Raw genomic sequence first — 25,153 nt, 5'->3', positions numbered from 1 at the left:
ATATGTGATCCTTTTATATATACATATATATATATATATATATATATATATATATATATATATATATATATATATATATATATATATATATATATATATATATATATATATATATATATATATATATATGCTCAACAAGAACAATTGAGCCGGTCTCCAGGTATATTCATACAAACGTGTGTGCACAAATATACACACACCCAACAGAAAATAGAGAGAGAAAAACATCAAAAGGGGAGAAAGCTTTTGCTAAATAAAACCACAACTTGGTAATGGCTTTAAGAAGATGATAAAGAGTGCAAGAATTTATCTTCAAGCAATACCATTATCTTCCTGCTCTTTTTCTATTTTGCAACTTCCCCTCTGGTCTCTCTCTCCTCTCTCTTTCTCTCTCTTCCTCTCCCCCCTCTCTCTCTCTATCTATTTCTCTCTTTCTCTCTCCCTCTCTCTCTTTTGCTTTGCTCTATCTCTCACTCAAAAAATAAAAGCTAGGGACGTTTTTTTTTTTTTTCATGAGGATGTATTTTTAATTCTAAAGCGAGGGATTGGTCACAGATCATCTCATTAGCATGAGCAGCTCTATAAACCCCCTCCGCTGCAGAATTTTGAGCGGTGTTGAAGGCGAGGCAACAAGCGTATCTGGCTGGCTGCGCGTCAGGACTAACTTTCACTTTCTGCACATCAGTTTCCTAAAAGCAGGGGAGCTGCATGGAGCGCCCGCTCCGCGAGTGAACTGCCCTCAACTCTCCAGCAACACAAAAGAGGCTGCTGCTCACAGAGGACAATATCAGCACAAAGATGACAAGGCGCACGCTTGTAACTTGTTGGCACCGGTGGGTTTTTATTTTCTCACTCCAGCAGTTTTTATTTGCCCCATGGGCTCATTCTGAGGGGAACACTGTGAGATATCAGACCAAAGAGGAGGACGCACCTGGCACGGTCATAGGAAACCTGGCCAAGGACATGTCCTTGACTCCGTCTCATTCCTCCAAGATCAATTTCAGGATGATGAAACAATTCAACGATTCGTTTGTCAGAGTGAGAGAAAGCGACGGGGAACTCACTGTCGGGGAACGAATTGACAGAGAGAGAATCTGCAGACACACTCCACAGTGTCTGATTACTTTTGACGTGGTTAATTTCTCCAAAGATCGCTACAAATTGATTCACGTTGAGGTGGAAATTAAGGACGTCAATGACAACTCTCCGGAGTTTCCAAGCAAGGAATCTATAGTGGAAATCTCCGAGAATGCAGCAGTTGGATCGCGCATCCCCTTAGACCCCGCCGTGGATGCTGATGTCGGCTCCAATTACATACAAAGCTATCAAATTTCTGTTAACGGTCATTTCACCATTGATGTGCTCCTGAGAGCGGATGGGGTTAAATATGCGGAATTGGTTTTAATGAAAGAGCTAGACAGGGAGATTCAGTCATCATATAATGTGGAACTGGTTGCCACGGATGGGGGAAATCCACACAGATCCGGGTCAACAAAGATAACTGTCAAAGTGACTGACTTCAATGACAATAGTCCCGTTTTTGACCAGAATAGTTTCTCTGTCAGTTTGCCAGAGGACGCACCGGTTGGCACTATCATCCTGGACTTGCACGCAGTTGACACGGACGAGGGTTTAAACGGAGAGGTCGTGTACGGCTTCGGAAAACAGGTCTCTCACGAGATCCGAGAACTTTTCCGAGTGGATGGTAAATCCGGTCGTCTGACCCTCAGGAGTCCCCTGGATTTTGAGGACAAACGCACCTACGAGCTGGACGTGCAGGCGACCGATCTGGGACCCAATCCCACCCCCTCCGTGTGCAAAATCATAATTCACGTCACGGACGTTAATGACAATCCCCCAGAAATCAGCATCACCCCGATGACCTCCATCACGACGGGTATCGCGTACATCAGCGAGGCTGCAGACAGGGACAGTCTGGTGGCGCTGATCAGCACCTTGGACAGAGACTCCGGCGTCAACAGCCAGGTCCACTGCACCCTGTACGGACACGACCACTTCAAACTCAGACAGGCCCACGAAGACAGCTACATGATCGTCACGGCGGCGGTTCTAGACAGGGAGAGGATTAGTGAGTATAACCTGACGGTCATGGCAGAGGATTTTGGGTCACCTCCGATGAGGAAAATCACCCAGTACACCATCAGACTGAGCGACGAGAACGACAACGCCCCCCACTTTGCCAAAGCCGTGTATGAAGTTTCGGTGGTGGAAAACAACGCCCCGGGGGCTTACATCACCACAGTGGAGGCCAGCGACGTGGATCTGGGCAACAATGGGAAAATCACTTACAGACTGGTGGACAGTGTCATAATGGGATCCCCAGTTAACACATTTGTGTCTATTAATTCAGTGTCTGGCTCCATTTATGCCCTGAGAAGTTTTAACTATGAAGTGATGAAACAGCTAGACATACACATCCAGGCCAGCGATGGGGGGTCACCACAGCTGCAGAGCACGGCTATCGTCAGATTAAAAATAGTTGATCAGAATGACAACCAGCCTTCTATAATTGCGCCTCCCCTTTATAAGGGTTCTGCAGAGGTTTTCCTTCCCAAAGATGCACCTGCAGGTTATGTGGTAACCCAGATAAAGGCCACAGATGCTGATGATGGAATAAATGCACAGCTGTCCTACAAAATCACCGAAGGGGGACACCTGGGTTTCTCTATCAACAAAGACACGGGGAAGATGCATGTGAGTCGACAGCTCACATATGATCTTTCAGACAATGTCAAAGTCACTGTGTCGGTCAGTGATAATGGATCCCCCTCGCTCACCGCCACAGCTGAGATACTTTTCAGTTTTATAGAAGGTACTTTACCTAGTTTGCCTTCCTTGCCACAAAATGGCAGTGAGGAGCTCTTTGAATGGGACACATCCATGGCTATAATCATCATCCTGGCAGGGAGCTGCTCTCTTCTCCTCTTAGCTATCATTCTTATCACAACCATTTGCAGCCGCCGGAAAAAAGAGACAAGGGAAGGGGGGTTTGACGGTAAAGAAGACATACCAGATGTGGAGAAAGTGGAAAGCGGTCATATTGATTCATTGATTGCCAGCCACAAAGGCAAAGCGTTTGATAGCCGTCCATTTCCAGAGGATCCTCCACTGGCCAGCAGCAACACAGCAGAGCCAGACTGTGAGGATGGCAGACAGACAGCAGGCATGTTTGAGTCCAACAGCAGGACAATGGAGGGGAAATTAAAGGTACAAAGATTTTCTGATATAGTTAAAGTTCATCCCTCTCTGACTTTTTTATTTTCTGGCATTTTATATCAAATTTAGCATGAGTGTGTTTGTATCTTGGCAGGGTTATTCTACACTACCGGGATACGGGAAGGAAACCGTCAGACCTATAACAATATGGAAGGGCAATTCATTCACCACAATCTCAGCAAGAGAGCCCCACTTCAGTGGCAAGGACAGTGGGAAAGGGGACAGCGACTTCAATGACAGCGATTCTGACATCAGTGGAGATGTACACAAAAAAGAGTCTCCACCAGTGAACAGTGAGTGTCTCTGAAAGTGAATGTAAATTCATTCGTCAGTTTTTAATAGTTGGCAAGAGTAATGTGACATTTATTTCTATTATCTTCACTATATTTGAGTTGCACAGAAACCTAATTGTACACAAAATGCATTACACCAATTTAAAGAAGTATATTTATTAGTATTTCAGTTTGACTTTTATGCTGCATGCATTTTTTTGGCAGATTTTTTTTTTCTTGAGTTCTCTGGGATTCATGTGAGCCTGACAACTGTGCTGTTTTCCACAGGTCTCTGGGCATGTACAAGTGAGTGCAAAGTGTTGGGACACTCCGACCGGTGCTGGAGCCCTTCAGCCACAAGGCCCAACACCAGTCTGGCCTCTGGACCGCATTTGTCAACGTTTTCCAAAACAGCAACGCTTCCCCGGGATGCTAGAAGGGAAAACTACTACCCGGCTCTCCCCAAAACAAGCGGTCTGCAAAGCGTGTATGAAAAAGTTCAAACCCAGGAATTTGATTACATACTTGTTGGTCCACCAACACCAGCCAGAATACAGGAGACAGATGAAATATCCATCCCAGAGTACACAAACTCTTAAAACAACATAAAAAACCACCAAACATGTAATTTAAAGACATTTTGACTTTGTACTGTACAGTACTTTGATCCCAATTGACTCTATGTTGGATTATTGCAGTGTTTTGTAGTGTGTCATGTGTCTTTTGGCTCATGTAAGACTGTTCATTGTATCATGTGTAATATGCAAAATTTTCTACATTAATAATATATTTTTCATAACAACTCAATGTAAAGAATAATTTTATTATGAATTTTTAACTGCATGTGTTACTATTTAAGGGCATGACCAATGGACGTTTTAGGCTGAAAAAGGCCTTTATGCTGTGGAAAACAATCAGTATGAAAGAGTACCATGTCTGTGGTAGATTTGATCACATTGTTGCACAAATAAACAGCTAAAAGCAGCACTGTTTTGTTGTTTAATGACAGTCAAAATGTAGCCATCAGGACACACTTGGAGTCTTACAATCAACATATTGCCTTGAGCAAATATCCATAAAGCATACAGAATAACCTCAATTAGCCAAGTGAATGCATTTCATTTGCCTCAAAGGTTTATAAGCTGCAGTAAATAAAATGTGGTCCTCTAACAACCCCTGCTAAACTGATAGCAAGCACCAGCCAATCTCATTGTCCTTTCATTGTACACAATGTGGTTACCGTGTGGCTTCAATTTGCATGCAAATATTACAGTGCTGATCAAATTCTCTAACCATTACATATTTTTCAAAGGTCACAGAGTCCCCTCACCTTCTGCGACTGCCTTCCAGCTTAGCAATTATTAAAAAAACGAAGAGAGATTGAATCTGTTTCCAAGCAACAGCACACCACACATACAAATCTTGTTTCTTGTTGTTTAGTAACTTCCTTTAAGAAGGAGACAAAGAAATCTTGACCACATTTCATTTCTTTCGTCCATTTTAAATGTCAATAGTCATAATTCAACAAAATTACCCATGTAGTATTATTCCAAAAAAACAAAAGGAAAAAAAATCCTACTTTCTTGATATTGTCTAGACATTGTTTTTCTGTTGATTTACATATACCGGTATATGCTACAATGACTCCACAAGCATCTTCACCCAGTGTCATTGATCTGCCTGTCTCTTCCAAACTAGCAAAACCGACTCTGCTGCACTGTGCACTGGGCAGTCCAATTACAGGGCTAATTGAGCTGTATCTGTCTGATCCAGAGAGATTGTGAAGACGCCACCCTGGTCACTGCCAATGAGTATTATCGAAAGGCTCGCTCAGGTCAGTGGCGAGCCTCTTGGCACACTGACTCTGCAGAAATTGCAAATAAAATGAACCATTTTCAAAACCTGTGCTGTCCACAACCATCAGCAGAGCAAATCAGGGCTGCCATTGTTGCAACAAGATCAAAACACACAAAGTAGCTTGTTCACCAAGTATCTCATTTATCATATGGATGAATTGTGTGCATATGTTCCATAAAGGCCCAGCCTGCAAGTACTGATGATTTACTCTTCCAGTCTTCCACGTGCCACAAACAGGCTGTGTAACCTTGACTTTGTTGGGCCTTAGATTGCTATCAACAGATGCAAAGCAGAAGCCAGCAATATTGTACTAATGGCCGTTTATACTCACAATAGGTTGTGTTAAGAATAATAATATGCAGTAAAATGTCACGGACACATGGGCAAGGTTAGAAACTTGATTTTTATCAGAGGTAGGTGGACAAAATCCTAAAAAAAAACCGAAAAGAATCCTCTAACTATAAGTATTGAGTAAAATGATGCAATATCACATACTGTATGTGTGGGTGGCAGAAAAAGCTGTGGCCCTGTGATAAACGAGTGACCCATCCATAGAGTACGCTGCTTCTTTTTCAATGACAGCTGAAAAACACTCCAGCTCCCCCAGTGACCCTGAACAGGATAAAGAAATTGTTGGATGAATGAAAAGCACGCACACCTACAGGATTTACAGTTTATTTGAAGACAGAATAGAGTCAGGTGTTGTTCTGAATGGGGAGCTATCAAAGCCCGCTCTTCACGAAACACGTTTGTGTAAAACGTACGAAGGCAGGAACAATGAGATCAACTCACAAAGATCCCCTCAGGAGCAAGACATGTATTATTCCACATACAATAAGACCCAGCCTAACTTCTAAGCTACCGAGCGTCTCAGTCACATTTGCTGCCGTTAATGTTTGTGAGCTGACTATCAAGAGAAAACAGAACCGCATTATTCTTTTTAGCAATAATACTGCTTCCTTTTTTGCATAAAGTTTGTAAAGGTCAAGTGAAAATCCTGCCTAATCCTACAGAAATGAAGGAGAAGGTAGAGTGAGGAAGCCCACAGATGTGCATGAGTTGAAGGTATTTTTAACAGAACGGACGAAGATGTTATCCAAACAGATCTGTGTGATGGATCAACAGCTAGCAGAAATGTGTACATGCAGTTTTTGATGACTAGAACCAGTCACTGATATGAAGTACTGAATATTTTCTCTCAAAAAATAAAAACTCTATTTGTGTATAACTGTTGTTGTGTCATTAGATACAAAAAGGTCCCTGGATTGTTTCCACTGGCTAAAATGCAGTTGTATAATATTAATAGGTGGTCTTTTTGTTACATTTCAAATGTAAGTGTTTTGGGTTAATTACAGTACATAGAATAAGATGGAAAATACTTGTATTTTCCTTTTTTTCTTTGTTTCTTTAACAGTTTCTTTTCAAAGCTATGTATAAAAATTCAAAAGTGGAATGTAGTCTATGAAATGAACATGTGTCACATATGTACCTATAGCTTAGAGATCTGGACGTGCCAGTAGCAAAAATAAATGAGCTTTGCAGGTACAGCTACTTACACCTGCATCTACAGTGCATCTTTCTAGATGTGGGTCTGATCAGTCAGGCTATTATACACCTTTTGTGCCATATAAGAAAAACTTGAAGAGAAAAAAAAGAATTGAAAAAATAGTCTTTACATTCCTTTACAAGTATAAATCTGATGAGGTTTCAAGTCATGCTTCTTATTTTCTATGAAGAAATATAGAAACTCTTAAAGAGCTCCTAGACCTTCATGTACATCTATATATCTGGCATTACACTATTGAGGAGGGTTATTAAATGAAAGCTATACAAATATTGTCTGAAAGCACAACTGACTCTGAAAGGTCACGTATTTCCCTCCAAACAGCCACCGACAGAAAGGTCAGACAGCATCCTTCCTAGCGATGAGTGCATCACTATCCGCAACACATGACATCAGCTACTCTCTCAGAAACTCAGAGCTGCTTCAGACGCTCGACACCACAGGGTGGCCACGTTGCTTCGGGCACCTTGGAGATGCAGGTAACGCAGAGATGAAGAATTTTGCAATTTTATATCAACTTTACGTCATTCACATTTGCTAGTCAAACCGTCCTCTGGTGGATAACCTGGCTTCCCATCGCGAAGCAACCAGAGAGGGATTTACAGACATCAAGGGAGAGATTATGGAAAAAGGGCAAAATCCAACTGATGGATCTTGCTGTTTTGAACGCTGCAGGCCTGCGGTAAGACAGCCTTAGTTTTTGATCAGAATTATAACTGACATCTGTGACGTGTTAATAAAGCTGAAGACTGTAAAATCTCAAGCTTTCCAGCAATGGTACTGTTGTCTCGGCCTTTTTGTTCCATTGTTGTCACTTATTACTTTGTTTACTCTGGAATTTAAGGGGCAAAGCGCATCCAGCATACCAACCTCTGCAGCAGTCAGTCATGTGGTGAGATTTGGAGCTGTGGTTCTTATCTTTGGTGCAGTGTTCATCCTGTGTGCATCCGTGGCAGCTCTCTACCTGTGGAGAGTCAGTGATAAGAATGTAAGTGTCAATAAAAGACTGTTTTAGTTGCTACTGTATGGTTAATCTCCTATAACATGCATCCAGCAAGAATGTTAACAGCCCTGTTTACGGCTTGCAATCTGTTGAGACTGTCATGGGACATTCATGACAGTAACTTACTATGTAAATCTCTTATCACAGCTATCACAGCAAAACAGGGAGTAAAACTGCATCTTTACTTCTCTCTTCCATACAGAAAATGCATAAATTGATCCCGATGCCGTCCTTTGTCTTGTAAGCAAACAGCGTTGTGTTTATTTGTGTTGTAATGAGCTCACATGTTGGGCAAACCTCTTCATCATGGTCTACAACGGCTTCTCCTGCAGTGTTTTACTCAAATTCTCGGTGTGTTAAAACTACAGAGGATTTCTTTCAGCGAAAATATCTGCGAGGGGGAATAATGCGAGCAATGTGAAGCTTGTTTTTCCATCTCTGCCACTGTGTTTGTGACTGTGTGATTTGCATAACTTGACTAATCAGTCATTTTAACGTCTCTCTTTGAATGCTGCCAGGTTTATAATGGTCGCTACAGTCTGAACATCAATGGGGAGGTGAAGGAGGGCTCCATGGAAATTGATTCTGACAACAATCTGGAGAGATTTAACACTGGGAGTGGAAGTGAGGAAGTCGTGGAGATTCATGACTTTCAAATTGTGAGCGAGTTTGTCCTTGTTTCTCTCTTCCCGGGCTCAGTGGAGACCGTCTGTGTGCTTAGCAAAGTAGCAAAGCTGTGAGTGTAAACATGGCATCTCTGTGATTTGGTGCAGGGAATAACGGGAATCCGCTTCTTCGGAGCAGACAAGTGCTACATAAAATCCCAAATCAAAGCAAACCTTCCACTCATGGGAGCTCACAACAAAGATATGCCGATGTTTGACCTGGTATATGCACACTGTTTGACACCACTGTTGAAACTTGGAAATAAATAAATATTGCCACATCTGGGTATTTCAAATACAGTTTTATGTTTTTCTTGTCAGACGGATGAATTAATGCCTGTGAAGTTTGATGAGGAGTTCCTCGTATGGGTTGCAGCAGAGCAGCCGCTGAAGGACACCTCATTTTTGAGCAGCAAAATTCTTGATCTTTGCGGCAAACTTCCCATTTTCTGGCTCCAACCGACGTATCCTAAAGGTTGTCTTCTTCTTGTCTCCCAGCTGTTTTTTAATGGTTTGACCCCAGCATACAGACAAAAAAGAGGGGGAAAAAAAATCTGTCATCTCTGAAACTGCAAAGTCTCTTCTAAGTGAACCGTTGTACATTTTTCATAGTTTATTAAAGTCTAAGCTGTGATTTCTCTTCCTATCTGCTGACACGCTTGTAAAATTTACAGCCTTGGCTTAGAAGTTCGTGAAACACTTGAACATCTTGAACATACACTAAATTTAGAGTCGAACAGCAAAGGGGGGGCGAAAAAGACTAACAAAGTCTTGCATTAAAAAAGAATGAACTTGAAATATGCAACACTGCGTGATATCACTGCTGCTGCGTGAATTATTCAAGGCATCTGAGACAGCTCAGCTATGTAGGATTGAGCTCTGAGACATGTATGGCATCTTGTGGATGTTGACCCAATACGCTCGCCTCTTGTGGATGCTGTAACAGATGGGGAGAGGAAAAAGAGAGACGCACGGCGTGCCAAACGACAGTCGAACATGGAGGAGACTGAGGAGTCGGCGGTGGAGGGGGAGAGTCGCTCGGAGCAGGTCGCCCCCACAGCTGCGGACACAGAGGAGTCAGGAGCGGGGTCAGCGTACAACCCTGAAAACCCCTACCTGGTGAGTAACAACTTGATCAACAACACTATCTGCGACAAATTAGACTCCAGGGGTTGTGGATTTCTAGTCAGAAAGGAGAACCTTCAAAGTAAGATTTCGGATCAAGGTTTTGGTCTGTTATTTACACTTTTTTAGATGACTTTATTGCATCTGTGGTAAGGTGGAGTATGTAGAAACACATAAGCCTTTATCTATTCTTCTTTTCATCTGTGGGTGGTATATACTTCTACTGCTGCTATATAAAGATGTACTGGCAGCCTTAATTACAGCTCGCTGGGGTAAATGCAACTTTCTTCTTGATGAACTTGTGAACTGAAGTTAAGACTCCCCTCGGTTATAAAAATTCATGTTGCCTCGGAGAGCTGGAGTCACCGCATTGGAGGAAAGTGGAGAATCTGAAATAATCTAAATTGCAAATAAGCACCGGGGTTAAGTGATTATTTTAAAAGAAGTTGTTCCTCACCTAAATTGATCCTGCTTTGTGTAACCGCAGCGCAGCGCAGGGGCCAGAGACGAGCGCGCCATGACCTTTGACACCATGTTAGACCACCAGGGAATCTGCTGCGCGGAGTGCCAGCGCAGCTACACCCACTGCCAGAGAGTGTGCGAGCCGCTGCGCGGCTACTGGCCTTGGCCCTACAACTACAGAGGCTGCCAGGTAGCCTGTCGCGTCATTATGCCGTGTCGCTGGTGGGTGGCACGCATTTTGGGGGTTGTGTAGCACGCCGAACTCTACATTTTTTCTTTTTCCCTCCTCCCCCAAAAGTCTGTAATCTTCCCTCTCCTATTTCAAGAGATATATTCATTTCCATGGTAAATACTGCCGGAACGCTTCGCCTGATAGCGTGATGTGTAGATGGTGGAATATGATTATGACTACAACTGTGACAGATTTTCATATTTATAGGCATATAAATATTCATATTCTCACAGTAAAATTGAAATACATAATTGTCACATTCTTCCTTTGCAGCGACAGATTCCCAAATGTGCGTCCTTCATGTTTGCATTTTGATGCTGAGGTTTCATGCGCTGTACAGTTTTTTTCCGCTAAAGATGTGGGACCGGATCCAAATTCTCAGCAGATCATGTACCTTTTTCTGGCTGAGCAGGCTTAAATAAATTGCAATTGCAGTATGTCTGCTTTGGTGTTGTTGATGTTGTTCGTGTCACATGTTGTTTCCATGGTTTCTCTGGGAGTTTTCTCGATAAAACTGATGTGACAGCAACAGTTGCCAGAACTTCCATTCACAGCTCCGAATCAGTTTGAGGGCAACACAAATGGTGCAGGCTGACATCTGCATTGATGTGAGCTAATGCAAGATGAGTGCTGTGGCAATGATGGAAAATAATTCCACAAAGATGACATTTTTTTAAATAAATAAACAGGCCTTTTCTTCTCGTGCGAAGAGCGGAGTGTGAATGATGCACGGAAAAGTGTGATCCTGGAGACAGACTCCTTTTCTCTCCCAAAACAATTGCTTTTTATGTCAGCCGGTCCTGAAAGCTCCCAATCAAAAGAAATCAGATTAGTATCACTAAAGCCATATGCCAACTTTCAAAATAATTGAAAGGAGCCTTGTTGTGATCAAGTCGATTTCACAGAGGGTGATCCAGGCACATCAAATTACAACAGATGTGAAATTGCACCATATCTGCTATGAAAGCTGCATAGAAAATCTGAGGCAGTGCGAGGAGGCAACACAAAGAGATGCTTGTCTTTTTTTGCTTGCAGATTTTTTTTTCCTGGTTTTCATGGGGCTAGAGGTGCTTATCACATCTGCAGTGCCGATAAGACGGCCTCCGTGCTTCCGTAGGCTATATAATATTAATCCCTCTCCCACATCTGCAGATACACTTAAAGGAAGGTGACAAGCATGACATATCCAGGACCTCCTGATGGCTCGTGCTCTGGAGTGCAGGCGCTAAAAGAGCCCCAAGTACCCTCAATAATGTAAATTTGCAGGGGGAGTCCAATTTCCATCACAGTGCTGTCACTGCCATGGTCATTAAACTAAATCATCCTGCTGTGTGTCACACAGCTCCCATTTTAAAGTCCCCTCAATAATGGAGTTATACTTGGACTGCAGATTGCAGCATGACGGTGGATGTCTGACCTGAAAGCAGCTGTAGCACTAACCTGAACATTACTTCTTACTTTGAAATTGCAGGCAGACAGCGTGTTATGGGTGTAGCAGATACCTTGGAATTATTAATCAACCAAGTAGTCTTTTTTTTGTGTAGCAGCGATGATTAAACAGCTTCATGCTGTTTATAAAAACAATCTGACCCTAGTAACTGCAACAATTCAAACATGGTTTGTTATGTGAATGTTGTCTCTCTCCCACGGATCTCTCAAAGAAGAGTTAATATTGCAGCCAAAGACAAAGAACTCTGAGTTGAGACAAAACGAGATGACAAACACACAGACAAAAATAACAGACCTGCATCACCACATGCAGCAACTCAAAGTGGCATTTAAACTGCGAAGAACAAATCACAGCTCAGAACAACAGCACTTTTTGTTATCCCCAGGTCCTGTTTCTGAAAAACTTGTCTCCTCTGCCATTCCTCTATCTTCCAAGAGGAAAAACATACCCCCGTGGAGCAGTAGAGACGAATGTGGTGGAGATCAGCTTTCGTGAGTGAGACAGTGGTGTCTTTTTGTTTGTCTCTCCCTCTGGAGCCAAGCTTACCCTGGGAGCCCTGCAGGCCAGGGAACAAACAGAGCTTTGTGAGCACCAACCCACTGTGCCCAGCAGCCAGACTGCAAACTTCCACTCCTGTGCTAATAAGACGGCACAGATGAGGAATCCGTGCAGATGACGAGGGAGGGGAGCTTTCTCGCATCCACCTGTGCTTTCATCATTGCCCATCAAAACAAGCCCAGGCAGGCGGGCTGCTGTGCGTGGGGAAAGCTTTTTCACCAAACACCCTCTTGGCACAGAAAACCTACCTCAATGCATTTGGGAAACCTCAGCTTGTGATTCATATTTTAGCACGATTTTGCGCTAATCGAGACTATGCACTGGCAGTGCTCCATGTAAATATGCCAAAAGTCTGTCATAAATGTGCTTGTTGTTGCCCATGAGGCATTAAAAGTGTGAACAAGAGTGCGAAGTGAACCACTCTAGTTGACATGTCCTACATTTAATTGCATGTTTTCTATTACATCCAGTCATGAATGAAATAAGCAGGAGTGACAGTCCATTTTGCACCTTAACCACGAACACAGAAACCCTTTTAGGCAAGCTCATTATGTCCGTCTGCAAGAAAGCTCTGCAGTACACTCATAGATGCTGGCACTGGAGAACCCGCTACCCACAGCTTCGCGCCAGCACTCACAACCCCGAGCTCCTAACTTTGTCTTTTCTTTTCTTCTGAATGGTCAGAAATACAGAACTGCATGCTGTTCTGGTACAAGGCTCAAATGCCTTTCAATCCCATGGTCGAGTGACCCCTTGCAGTCCTGCCCAGTGCTCTGTCTGTCATTTGCAGGTCTCTGAAGTTTCCCTGGCATTGGCTGGAGCGCCCGCTTGCATCTCTCTCAACCCTCTCTCTCAGTGTTCCCTCCTGTTTTGTATGCAAGTCCCAAATGGCTGTTAATCAAATGCCTGCTAGTATTGCATGAAGAAGTGTGACTTGTTTATTTCACTGGGTTAAGACTCCTAATACTGGCTATAGACCAGCTTGCATTCGGTGAATTATTTTCAATGTTATGAAACATTACAGCAATTACCCGACACACACTGCAGGGAATGTTTTGTTGTCTGTGTATTGCACTTGGTTGCATGGTGTCCTTGTTACACTTGAATAGAAAACCTGTAGTGTGTTGTAGGTGTAAATTGGACACAGTGCTGGAATTTGCACCACCGCTGTCCTAAGGACATATTGTATATGTGACAGTCAGTGCGGCGGAGGCGCCCAACCTGCTTTAGATGTCAAGTGTTGCAAAGAAAAGGTGGGCACTTATCTTTAAATCAAAGCGAGCGTGGGCTGTCTGAGAGGATGTTTTTTATCAGCAGCAACACATATTACATACCCCCACCCATATCATCATTATTTTTTACCTCGCAGTAAGATCTGATCTGAACTCAAGTTGATCTGAAGCCAAATGGATCAATATTAAAAGATTCTCCATGGAAATATGGGATTTGTCTCAGCTTAAGTCACTGAAGGAAGTTCCCAACTTACAGATCATCTGCCGGGGTGCTTAAAAAGAGCTATAGATAGCTCAAAGGAGAATCAAATCAAGACTTCACATCTACAAACTGTAATGAAATAACAGTTGCTCCTCAAAGCTATGTCAAGAGGCATGTCACATGAAAGCAAAAGTTGTCTTAAGAGTTGTAAGAAGTACTGACAAAGTTTGTGGGGAAAAAAGTAAATGTGTTTTTAATTCTCAGCAGCCCGTGCAACAATGAGGGAGCCTGCACGCTTAGATATGTCACCCCGGGGGCAGGCTCTATACTTAAGGCTTACAACAGCCTCATTATCTCCCTCAATTCACATCAGATCCTAGCAGCAGTTTGTCACAGGCAGGCTCCTCTCTGCCACTAGGCATCGGACCAATTCTCCCGCAACACTACTGTACATAATTGCCATATGGACAGCGTTTTGAGCCAGACTGAAGACTAAAAAGCCCTCCAGGGTGATTCCCCAGATAACTAAATGAATATTTTATCTCATTTCCATCTAATTTGCACAGCATTATTATACAGAACTGAATTTTTTTAATTAATTGATAGAACAGATCAAACACAGGTTTACACTTTGATTTTTCTGGAGCTGTTATTTTGATAATTTGCATGACTTTTTTTTTTTTTTTCCCAAGCCAAGCTGTTTAATCTCTCTGAATTTCAGCTTCTCTTAAGAAAAAAAAAAATTAATAACTGTCAGTGCAAATGAAATGCCTGTCTTGGTTGTGTAGGCAGTTCCAATGAGAAGTCCTTTTACCTGCCACCCCACTGATTAATTAATTTCACACTGTTTAATTAAATCCACAGTCTAGGGAGCCCAAGCAGCACAGTAGGGAACCGTATTTGAGCCTTGTGTGCACGGAGATTACTAAAGAGGGTCTGAGACTCCTGCTCCCTCGCTGCAGTCGACACTGACGTCACTTTCCTCCGCTTACCAGAGCCCGATTGTGTCAGTGTCTTCTGGCAGTTGTGAGCTTTTACTGCTGGGGACATGATAGCACAGCACCATTCGCTGACTATCTGCTGGCATTTCCTCTGACATAGGAGAGTCGGGCATTTGACAGCATTGTCCTCAATTGAGTGTTTGACCTGAGGAATTATGCTGCTGTATGGAAATCTTAGCTTTTCCCATCGTCAGTTGAATATACAAATAAAAATGAATGTCATCTAAACTGTCTGAAAAAAAAAACAAAAAAAAACTAGGTGATATGAAATACAAAACACTGTTTCAAGCAAAGGGAAAAACTGTCAGTGAGCCCAACAGAGCAGATCTAAATACAAAATGTGTTGAACACATTCTAGATCAAAAGCTGCACAAATTGGCTTCAGCATCAATGAGCATATTGAACTCCTGTATCTTGTCCAGTGCTGTCGGATCCAACGGTCAGAGCTTCTGAGACACACCGATCCTCTTTTGTCAGAAGAGAAAAAAGGTGCACGACTGTGTGAGCAGAACAGAAATATAACTGTGTGGGCTGGAAAGGCACGAGTGTTGCTTTCGCTGTTCTCCCGAGACACAGTTTGTGCCACGTCTAATTGCAAAAAAAAAAAAAAGCCACACATACGCATTTTGTTTCAGTTGGCTCAAATTTATATTTGCTGTGCAACTTGACAACAAGGTGACATTAAAGAGATATAACTTAATTAACAGCTCTAAAAGGTGTTATATATACACATACAAATGTTGCATGAATAGGAAGAATGCATATTTTAGACAGCTTCATAACATAACAGTATGAGCAAGAAAAGAGATTTAATTGTCATTGAAAAGTTAAAATTGTAAAATGGCTTTCACATAAATACGACACTCTTGTGGTACCTAAACTACCGATGCATGGTTCTCCAGACCATTAGACAATGTATTGCAAAAGACACTGAGAGGAAAAGACATACATTAGCTACAAAAGACTTGTGAAATATGAACATGAAGTTACCAGGACCCCATTATCCTCCAGTGCCATCATATTCCAGAACTATGACCTGTCTGGAGTGTCAGACCCATTACAAGGTGTCATGCTCTCCGAGACATGAAAGAAGTAAAGCGGACTAAAACATGACTGGGCCCAAGAAATGTCCAAAGTCCAATTTTTCAAAGGTTTATGGACAGATGAGAGGGATTTTTGATGCACAGACCTGTGCTGAATCACAAATGAATACAGGACACCATTCACCATGTTAGGGAGAAGGGTGAACTACTTGGACCTCACCAGATTGGAAAAAAAAAAGGACTGGAAACCAGCTCTCAAACCCGCTGGCAGTTTCTGGGACATAGTTTCTTTAATCAGTGGTACCAGAGGAACTGTCCAGCATTCCAGCCCGTCCTTTTTTGCTCCATGACATAAATCCAAGTGCTCCGTTGCTTGGCTCACTGTGGAGGCTGCAACACATCACCAAATAGTATCCTGGTGCTTTTGTTCATTTAACATTCATTGATGTTGTTTTCCAGCAATTGCTCCATTTTTTGGAAAAGAATCATATTTTTGAGGAATTCCAGTCTGGATACAGAACCCTGTCACAGCACTGAATGTCTTCTGGTCAAGGTCCAGAAAGGCTTCCTTCTGTACCTGGATGCTAAAACACTGGTGCTGCTGGTGATGTTGGACCTCAATGCACCGTTTGAGTCTATTGACCACCTAGTCCTCCTCCGTCTGATCGCCTTGTTGGCCTTCAGAGACCTGTACTGCAGTGGTTTAGGTTCTATTTAACAAACAGGAGTTTCTCTGTCATGATCAATTACCTTTTTTGTTCTTCAGCACCTCTGACCTCAGGTGTGCCACAGGGATCAATTTTGGGCCCTGTTGTATTTCCCTTGTTTGGGGTCAGTTATTTTACATCATATTGTTTCCTGTCAGCTGTATGCAGAATAATAATAATGGCAAATTTATCTATGTGAGATTATTATAGTGTTAATAGCTGAATGAGTCAAACAGTGTTAGTGCGTTTGCGGGCTAGTTTTTCAAACCATCACTGCTCCAGTTCAATGCCACCAGCATAAAGTGTACGACGCCAGCTGCTACGGTTTTCAGCCATCCTTTCAGTTTTACAGTTTTTTTTTACAGTTTTTTCTTACAGTTTTTTGGGTGACATCAAACTCTCACTTTGGGTGTCACAAAATCTTCTCTGTTTGAATGGGACCGAAAACGTAATGCTTCGTATTTGCCCCTTCAAAGCAGCACAGCAGTGTAGCATTTACAGTAGTTCCAGGTCTTGATCCTCTGCACCCTCATCAACAATCTGGCTGTGACCTCAGACAGCAGTTGAAAATTTGATAAACAGTTAGACAGACCTTGTTGTCAAGGAAAGCTTTTCGTCCAATGATCGAAGGATTGGCGGTTTGAACCCCGCTCCCCCAGTCATCTGTCGTGTCTTTGGGCAAGACACTTCACCCTTGCTGTGGCTACTCACGTAGTTTACCATCACCAAGTGTGAATGAATAATGTGATCATTGTGAGTGCTTTGAGTGTCCTTAAAAAAAAGTGTGATAAAAATCTAATCCATTATTATTATAACTTCGACTCCTTGCCCTTCCCGCAACATAGTGGCCTTGAGAAAGCCATCCACGCATTTGTCCATTCCCGGTTTGATTACTACAACCTGCTTTATTTCTGAATTAGTCAATCTACTCTGTATTGCATGAAGTTTGCACAGAAGGCTACTGCTTGTCTATTGACAAACACTTGGATATATGAACACATCACATCTGTCCCGTACTCCCTCCACTGGCTCTGCAGTTGAGTTCAGAATTCATTTCAAACGGTCCTCGTGTTTGGTTTTAGTGCAGTTAATGGCCTTGCACCTCCATATTTTCTCAAAATTTCAAGTTTTCACCAACCTAACAGACCTCCGACCAGACCTGTTAAGGCCCGTCTCCACTGAGCGGTTTGGTACAGTCGGGTACGGTTCAGTACAGTTTAGAATGGTCCAGTTAATTCAGGTGAGCGTTTCCACTGCAAGTCGGACCTACGGCCCATGCGGGGTGTAGGCCAAATGCCTAGTGTGGCTTCATACTAGTGCGTTGACAACAAAAGTGAAGCTACCATGGAGACGCTACCAACAGCAACAATGTGGGTCATTTTAGTTATGCTGGTACTTTGTCTGTGCAATCCATGCCACGTTATTTGAGAGAAGATTGCGGGGGCGGCGAAGAGTATTTATAAACTCTTGTTCTGCTTTCCTGCTTGCTTTTGTCATGCATAGTGACGTTTTCTGTCAATCAACGGATGCGTGGGACGCCAGTAGCTCCGCCCTTACCGCACCGTGCCATTTTTCTATGGACCTACAAACAGGGGCCCAAAAATGGTACAATATTGTTCGGTTTAATGGGACGATTTTATAATGGAAATACAAAATACTGGACCGTACCGGACCGCACCGAACCGCTCAGTGGAGACGGGGCATTACAGGCCCCACGGTTGAAGAGCAAACAGTATAGTGATGGTTCCTTCGCAGTCGCAGGTCCCAAACTCTGGAAAACTCTTTGCCTTGGAGCTACATCCCATCTCTGACCTACAACTGTTCAAATCCAAACTCAAAATTCACTTATTCCTATTGGCTTTGGGCACATAACAGAGCTTTGTCAATTCCCACTGTTTTAATTTGTTTTATTGAACTTTATTTCAACGTGTGTAATTGTAATCATATTCTCATCATTTTTATGTTTTGGTTTTTATTTTGATTTTAATGCTGGGAAACACTTTGGTCAACTTGTGGTATAAAAATCAAGGCTGATTCGATTTGGTCTGATTATTATCTTGAGCAAAAACAGCGCACCTCTTTGAAAGGCGGTAGGGAGGCAAAAGCAAAAAGCTAACTTTTATCACGAACAGACTTTGAAGCTGACAGACTCCACAGATGGAAATTATATGACTGTTCAAAAAAAAAGAAAAATAGGGAGAGGTAACTGAATACCTTTATTATACTGTTTTTTTTTCCTGTGTTGCTATTACTTAAAAATCAAAGACCTATCATTGGATTATTGTATTTACTCACCAATTGTCAGTCAGACAAAATTCATTTTCTTGGTGAGATACCGAAAATTAGTGTGCACTGGAAGAATTGAATCCTTATTCGTTGAATGAAATCTGCAAACTACAGTTATATTTGTCATAGTTGTGCGTGCATTTAGAATAATTTGTACACATAAAAACAATGACAAGGTTTTATTGATTCTCTTTAGAACCTAAATCTGATTCTGACATTGGTCTACTTAATCTAGCATGAAGAAATCAAAGTTATTGGACATCTTGATGGCAGCCTGTTGGTCTGATGTGATGTGGAAATAGAATTTCCCTGTGCCCTTATTTTATCTGCCGGGCTCAAATAAGAGCTGCAGAAGCCTCAAAGCCTCCAGTCAGTCCAATGCCACTGACAAAGAAGAGTGAGAACAAAATGGGCCTTTCAACATTTTTATATGTCACTGTCATTTTGCACATTAATAGCTTCAACTGTTTCTTTTATCTGACTTGTTTCGATGAAAAATCTAGAAGGAATGTTCAAAAGGGCTTTGGTCGAATCACCGCCTGGAAAATGGGAGATCATTGCACCATTTGATCAATGTAAAGTACCGTACCAAAATCTTTCAATAACTTTATAAAAACCTTATGAAGTCATGTCCTGGTTACACCCCCGCTTTAACGTAAGCGTCACAAACACCTGAAGCGTTCACACACTTTTATTCAACCCTACGGAATTTTTACAAACAGCTGAGCTTGCTCAGGCAATGAAAAACTTTTAATAGGCATTTTAGCGCAGCTTAGAGACGGTTTTACACAGCATCAGCTGGAAAAATGGCGCTCCGTTTGTGCTTGCCTTGTCCTGTGACAGGAAGACCTATCAGGTGCCACCCAAGTCCCCCACCCTCCTCCCCTCATGCCTCTCTCCTCCTGACCTCATTCTGTCATTTTCGTTTTCCTACTTCCCCACTCTCAGGTCTTTTATAAAGTGTCTCCATGCATTACACATTTAACAATGCATTAAAAATAGGCCACCATCAATCAGTTCATTCAGCGGCAGAGACAGGATCTACTTGTGGCACCAATTTGATATGTTTCTCAAGGTTCAAGGAGGAAACGAAGGCAGTGAAGCTCCTAAGAGGATGTGTACAGGGCACTTATGAAACCAGAATGCAAATAACATTAAATGTCAATAATTCACTCCGTTTCATGGGATTAACAGCAATAAATCTAAATTTGCATTTGCTTTATTTCCTGGGGCAAAGTGTGTTACCAGAATCCCAAAACAGAATTATCTATACATTTGTGTGTGCAGGCCATAAGCAGTGACAAGATAGGTCTTGATGGGTGCCAACTTAGCTCCGAGGCCAAAACAGTGATTTCAGAACTGAGATGCTTGATACAGGATAGGTACTCGCTGAAATCTGATGTAATGGTTGGAAGAGAGTCAAGCCTCGGGGGCAAATAATAGTCTGAACAGTCTGACTCCAGGTTGCTCATGCCAAAACAGATGTTCGCCTGACGACAGCACTACAAAAGACAGTGGCCCTTGTTATTCAGGAGGTATGTTTTTTTGTTACCCTGATGGCATGTCAAGGTTGCCAAGCAACTGATAGAGCTGCTCTTGTATTTGTTTTGATAGCCATGAATATTTAATGAAAAGAATATTGATATGATAAGGGAAAAAAAACAAGATCTTCACGGTTCCACATGAGTTTTGCAAACAGCGTAATTGTTGGAAGGTGGAGGTGTGGACGTCTCCTTGCGAGCTTTGATGTTGCAAGTCTGCTCCGAGGCTTGATCCTGCGTCCTGGACTTCAAAACAGACTGAGCTTCGTCATGAGCGTCGGATTGAAGAGGCAAACACCAGCTGCACAGACATGCCTGAAAGACCACATGTGGAATTTGACGAGGGAACAAACCTTAATCGCAAACTCACAGCAAGGAAATCTTTTTTTACATCAGATGTCTTTGAACAACAAGCTGCAGAATGAGCTTTCACCTGTTTGGAGAGGAAATACTACAAGACCTCTTGTAGAAAATAGCTCTGTTTTGTTTACTTAAGTTGGCATTTGTTGATAAAGCAAGTTAAATGTGTTCTTTTAACCAAAATAAAGGACATAATGTGAAACAAAAAGTATATAAATATAAATATGACAGAAAAACTATTACTGCAGAGAATGTTTCCAATTAATAAGAGAATGTAGAAAATGCTACCAATATCTTCCTCTGAGCCAATAATACAATAGAGGCTTTTTACATTCCTCACTTTAAAAATATGCCTCTAAGCTACATTTGTGTCTTTGTGTCTAATAACACATCACATGTGATTCAGAGACCGTCTGCTAGATTACCAAATGTCTATTTTCTCTCTCTCGCTCTCGCTCGCTCTCTTTTTTTTCGCTGATAATGTTTTTCCAAACCATTTTCACTTATTACCCCCCGAGGTGCACTTTCTGCAGTCTAGCAGCAGTTTTCACAGACATTACTCCATTATGTCCTTAATGACACACATGACAGCTCATCCAACATGGACCACAAAGTTCTCGGAAGACAGCAGATTTGTCCGTACCTGAAGAGGCAAGCGTGAAAGCACTCACCTTGAAACATCTCTTGAATCTTTTGCTGACTATGTATAACGCAATAGGGTTGATGCACGAGTTCAGGGAGGCCATGTTAATGCCAAAATAGTCCAGGACGAGGAAGACGCTGAAAAGGAGCAGACAGTTTTGGAAAAGGGTGTAAAATCTCAGCCAATTACAGACCAGAATGGGTTCTCAGTTCTCGGCGCTCACCTCAGTAGCCGACACCTATCAGGGTCGTTCTCGTCGTACATGGTCGATTTCAAGATTCTGCTGAGGTACAGGGGCAACCAGCAGAGTGCAAACACAATCACCAAGCAGAAGACCGTTTTTGCGACTTCCAGTCTCTTTAAAAGCCAAATGAGAAATCAATTACAACCAACATTTTGAAAAGATGCTAAAATGTTAATGCATTTTAAAACCTCTTTTAATCTTTTAACCTGTTTAATGTGATCACTCAGTGTGTTCTCAGTATTTTTGAGCATCTTCCTGGTCATCAGGGCGTAGAAAACTGCCGTCCAGGTCAGCGGCATGCAGAAGTAGAAGCCAAAGAGCCACCAGTCTTTTATCGATTTATAAAACTGTTAGTTAAACAAGAAAGAGGCAGAAAGTCTGTTGGTGCTGGAGACGGTTGCTAGGATACAGAGTCCATGAAGCACACTCACATATGGGTAAATGTGTATATATGTAAACTATGAATATGACTTTTTTCCAAGTGCGTGCACGGCATTGCTTTACCTGCATGAACTGTGTGGTTTGCATTGGATGAAGCAGACATATTCTCAGATGCCTTTCTTTATAGTCCATCGTTATCATATCAAAGGCGACAAGTTCAGGGATAGCGAGCAGGACAGAAACAACCCATATCAGGGTTATTTCAACTGCTGTCCACACAGAAACCCAGATGCCTTTTATTTGATTCCAGGAAACCACCGCACGGTATCTGCAAAATCAATGGGAAAATTGTACGGCTTGGGGATTTGATTTTATTTACTTTTTTTGTCTCTAACAATACATCTTTTTCAAGTTGAAGAACATTTCAAGGGCTGATGCTAAACAATCCTGTCTGTGTGATAAAATACAGATGGTAGCTACAAAAGAAGCTTATCTCCTTACCTGTCAACACTCAGGGCGCATAAGCTTAACACCGTAATCCCAACAGAGGTTTTCTGGATGAAGGGAACTAGTTTGCATAGAGCCACACCAAAGGGCCAATCTTCTGCCATGAGCTGCAACAAAGACAAGGACCCTTTTATTTAGAAAATAAAATGAATAATCAAAGTGTGTTGGAAACAGAAATGCCATAATGTGCAACACTGCGTTGTTTTCATTTCAACTGTAATGCATGTTGCAGATAACTCACCCTGTATGAGTTGATTGGAATGTCAATCACAATGTGGATCAGGTCCCCCAAAGCTAAACTGGCGATGATAATATTAGGTCCACTTCTCATGCTTTTGTTAACATATATGACTTTAAGCAACGCTGAGTTCCCCACTATTCCGACGACGAACACAAGCACGGAGACCATAATGTTGACGCATTTGAAGGTGTCTCTGATTCTGGTCGACTCTGAGCACATGGGAGACGGTGGCATTCGTGCTCTGGTTCTTTCAGTTGGGCGAACTGAGCCGTTGGATTTCTGCATTTCCAGCATTAAAAGATCAGGAGAGGCTGTTTCAGAGAGCTCAATTACCGGATGCTGAGTGCTGGCCTGTAATCCAATGAGAACATTTCCAAAGCACAGAAGCAGAGTCACGGTCCACATTGTTGATGATTTCCTCAAAAGGCCCCGAAGTGCTTTTGCTCCAAATCTGGACTGTAAATAGGAATTGAAATAATTATAGTATTTTCCTTTATATTCACTTCAAAGTATTGAAGCTAATGTGACGAATTCATTAGTGTCCTGATCAAAAAGGCAAAAAATATAGGAATAAAAATAAACGGCACTGATACGGTTTAATGGGTTATTTTATCTTACCTTTCAGAAGAACATATGCACGATTTAAAGTGAGTTGCCTTAATATCTTAAAAAAATTACAAAAAAATTAAAATACAGGCTGTAGGTCTGAGGCAAAGGACAACTCTGTGTTGCTGTGCCTGCTCTGAGGGAAATCGGGGCTTTATAGACTCACGTATTGTTGTCAGCGTTAGTCATCGATCTGTCAGTAGTGACTGTAATTACTTCCCTTGATGCATCACCATGAATGAAAGGACGGCGCTGAAGTGTTCTGTCTGTTATCACAGAGTGAGATCATTTTATAGTCTTCAGTGGGAATATTATGTTACAGTTTTTCCTCCCCTCGATTTTTACAGCGCATCATCTTGTGCCCATTCCTCACAAAATCCAAACATTGCAGAAATGTTTATTTTGCAGGTATGGCACACAAATCTTGCCCATTTTCTGTGTGCCACTGAGTGCTTAAAGGTACAGAACCTTTTATAATTCATCAAGTCATTTCTAATGAATCTAATGCATGCTGGAAAATGATCTTCTGCAGCCACATTGCATGTTAGATGAGTGTGGTGCACAGCTACTGCCAGCCAGCTGCACTCAACCAATAACAAATATGATAGGAACGGAACTGCTCAGTGTTCATTGAGTTTCCTCTGGAGGTTTTCCTTCATTTGACATATCACATTTTGAAAAACATGAGCCTTTTCTCCATCCTACCGGGGAGATGCAGCATCTGCTCCTCCTGAGAGTCCTAGAGAAGGTGACTTCTCCCCCCTCGACAGCTTTATGAAAACATGAAGAGCCTGGAGGAGCCCGGGACATGTGACGACAAAAGCAGATCCCGTCGTTATTAACATACTCGACATCTACTCCAGCTCTCTCTTTAACACCCGGGTCTGCGCTTCGCTGGTGACAAATGACCTTGAGAAAGTAACGGCGTGCAATTTCTCTTTGCTGAAGTGCAGATTGAGAAAAGTGAGATGGAAATGAAAAAGTAAAAAAAAAAAAAAAAGAACTGTAACAGAAACTGTAATTTGCTGAAGCCTGACTGCAAGACCTGAAAGGTTGCACTCTCGAGTTCTTATTCACCCTTTTGCATGTTTATCTTCTTCCTCATTTTAACTTCTTTCCCAAATTTAGATTTTAAACAGTTTAAAACGGACATTAAAACCAGTTTCTTATGCTCACGAGGCATGATTGACATGATTTTTAAACAGTTTGAAATGGCTGCCTCTAAAAAAAATTAAATACTCTCAAAAACACTTGGCTTATTAATGAGCCTTTAGGAGAGAAAAAAAGAGCAGCTTCAAATCACTTCTGTGGATTGTATCTGTTGGTTATTAGGTTTTCCTGCTTCGGTTTACTTTGATTCCCTTTTTTATTTCGAAACAGCTTGTCTGATGTGCATTCAAGTCGGTGTAATTGCTCTTCACCTTAATTTGATTTGTCGACAACACCGGACACGTGTTTCCCCGGTTTGCTTTGTTCTCAGTTCAGTTGCTTGCCGCTCGGTACCTTTTCTGTTCACAGCTCTTATTTGATGAGATGCTTTGGGTGTCTCCTTTATTGAGCTGCCTGCTGGTGCCTTTTGTTGTTTTATTATCTTACTGTCCTGCCTCAAGGGCATTAGCGTTTGACTTCTGCTCTGTACTCTTTAACAGCTATATAAAAAAAAAACAGGGCTACAATCAGGTCTACAGCTCTGCGAAGTAGAGTTTATCATGTTCTTTGTAGATCTTTAAGTGT

At 42.1% G+C, this 25,153-nt stretch overlaps 3 protein-coding genes across 3 annotated transcripts; 2 read left to right on the top strand and 1 right to left on the bottom strand.

The window, feature by feature from the left end:
- The first annotated feature begins 625 nt into the window (after positions 1-625).
- On the top strand, positions 626-4,485 carry si:ch211-199f5.1 (protocadherin-8). Its single transcript, XM_061724444.1, has 3 exons — positions 626-3,228; positions 3,332-3,530; positions 3,798-4,485. Exons 1-3 carry the CDS (start codon positions 799-801, stop codon positions 4,106-4,108), a joined length of 2,940 nt encoding a protein of 979 aa, XP_061580428.1. The 5' UTR covers positions 626-798; the 3' UTR covers positions 4,109-4,485.
- Positions 4,486-7,488: 3,003 nt separating this feature from the next.
- LOC133446421 (leukocyte cell-derived chemotaxin 1-like) lies at positions 7,489-10,839 on the top strand. Its single transcript, XM_061724443.1, has 7 exons — positions 7,489-7,612; positions 7,775-7,918; positions 8,452-8,592; positions 8,707-8,820; positions 8,920-9,073; positions 9,545-9,717; positions 10,211-10,839. Exons 1-7 carry the CDS (start codon positions 7,553-7,555, stop codon positions 10,436-10,438), a joined length of 1,014 nt encoding a protein of 337 aa, XP_061580427.1. The 5' UTR covers positions 7,489-7,552; the 3' UTR covers positions 10,439-10,839.
- Positions 10,840-20,566: 9,727 nt separating this feature from the next.
- Positions 20,567-23,256, bottom strand: LOC133445579 (endothelin receptor type B-like). The gene is made up of 7 exons (XM_061722902.1): positions 22,814-23,256; positions 22,567-22,679; positions 22,189-22,393; positions 21,891-22,031; positions 21,664-21,797; positions 21,469-21,577; positions 20,567-20,752 (listed from the first exon to the last, which is right to left on the bottom strand). The coding sequence occupies exons 1-7, from the start codon at positions 23,216-23,218 to the stop codon at positions 20,567-20,569; spliced, it is 1,293 nt and encodes a 430-aa protein (XP_061578886.1). The 5' UTR covers positions 23,219-23,256.
- Between the last annotated feature and the right edge of the window lie 1,897 nt (positions 23,257-25,153).

The sequence above is a fragment of the Cololabis saira genome, chromosome 6 (assembly GCF_033807715.1).
Source record: "Cololabis saira isolate AMF1-May2022 chromosome 6, fColSai1.1, whole genome shotgun sequence".
Lineage (NCBI taxonomy): Eukaryota > Metazoa > Chordata > Actinopteri > Beloniformes > Belonidae > Cololabis > Cololabis saira.
Note: the sequence above shows the minus strand (reverse complement) of the source record. Positions and strands in the feature narration are given on the sequence as shown.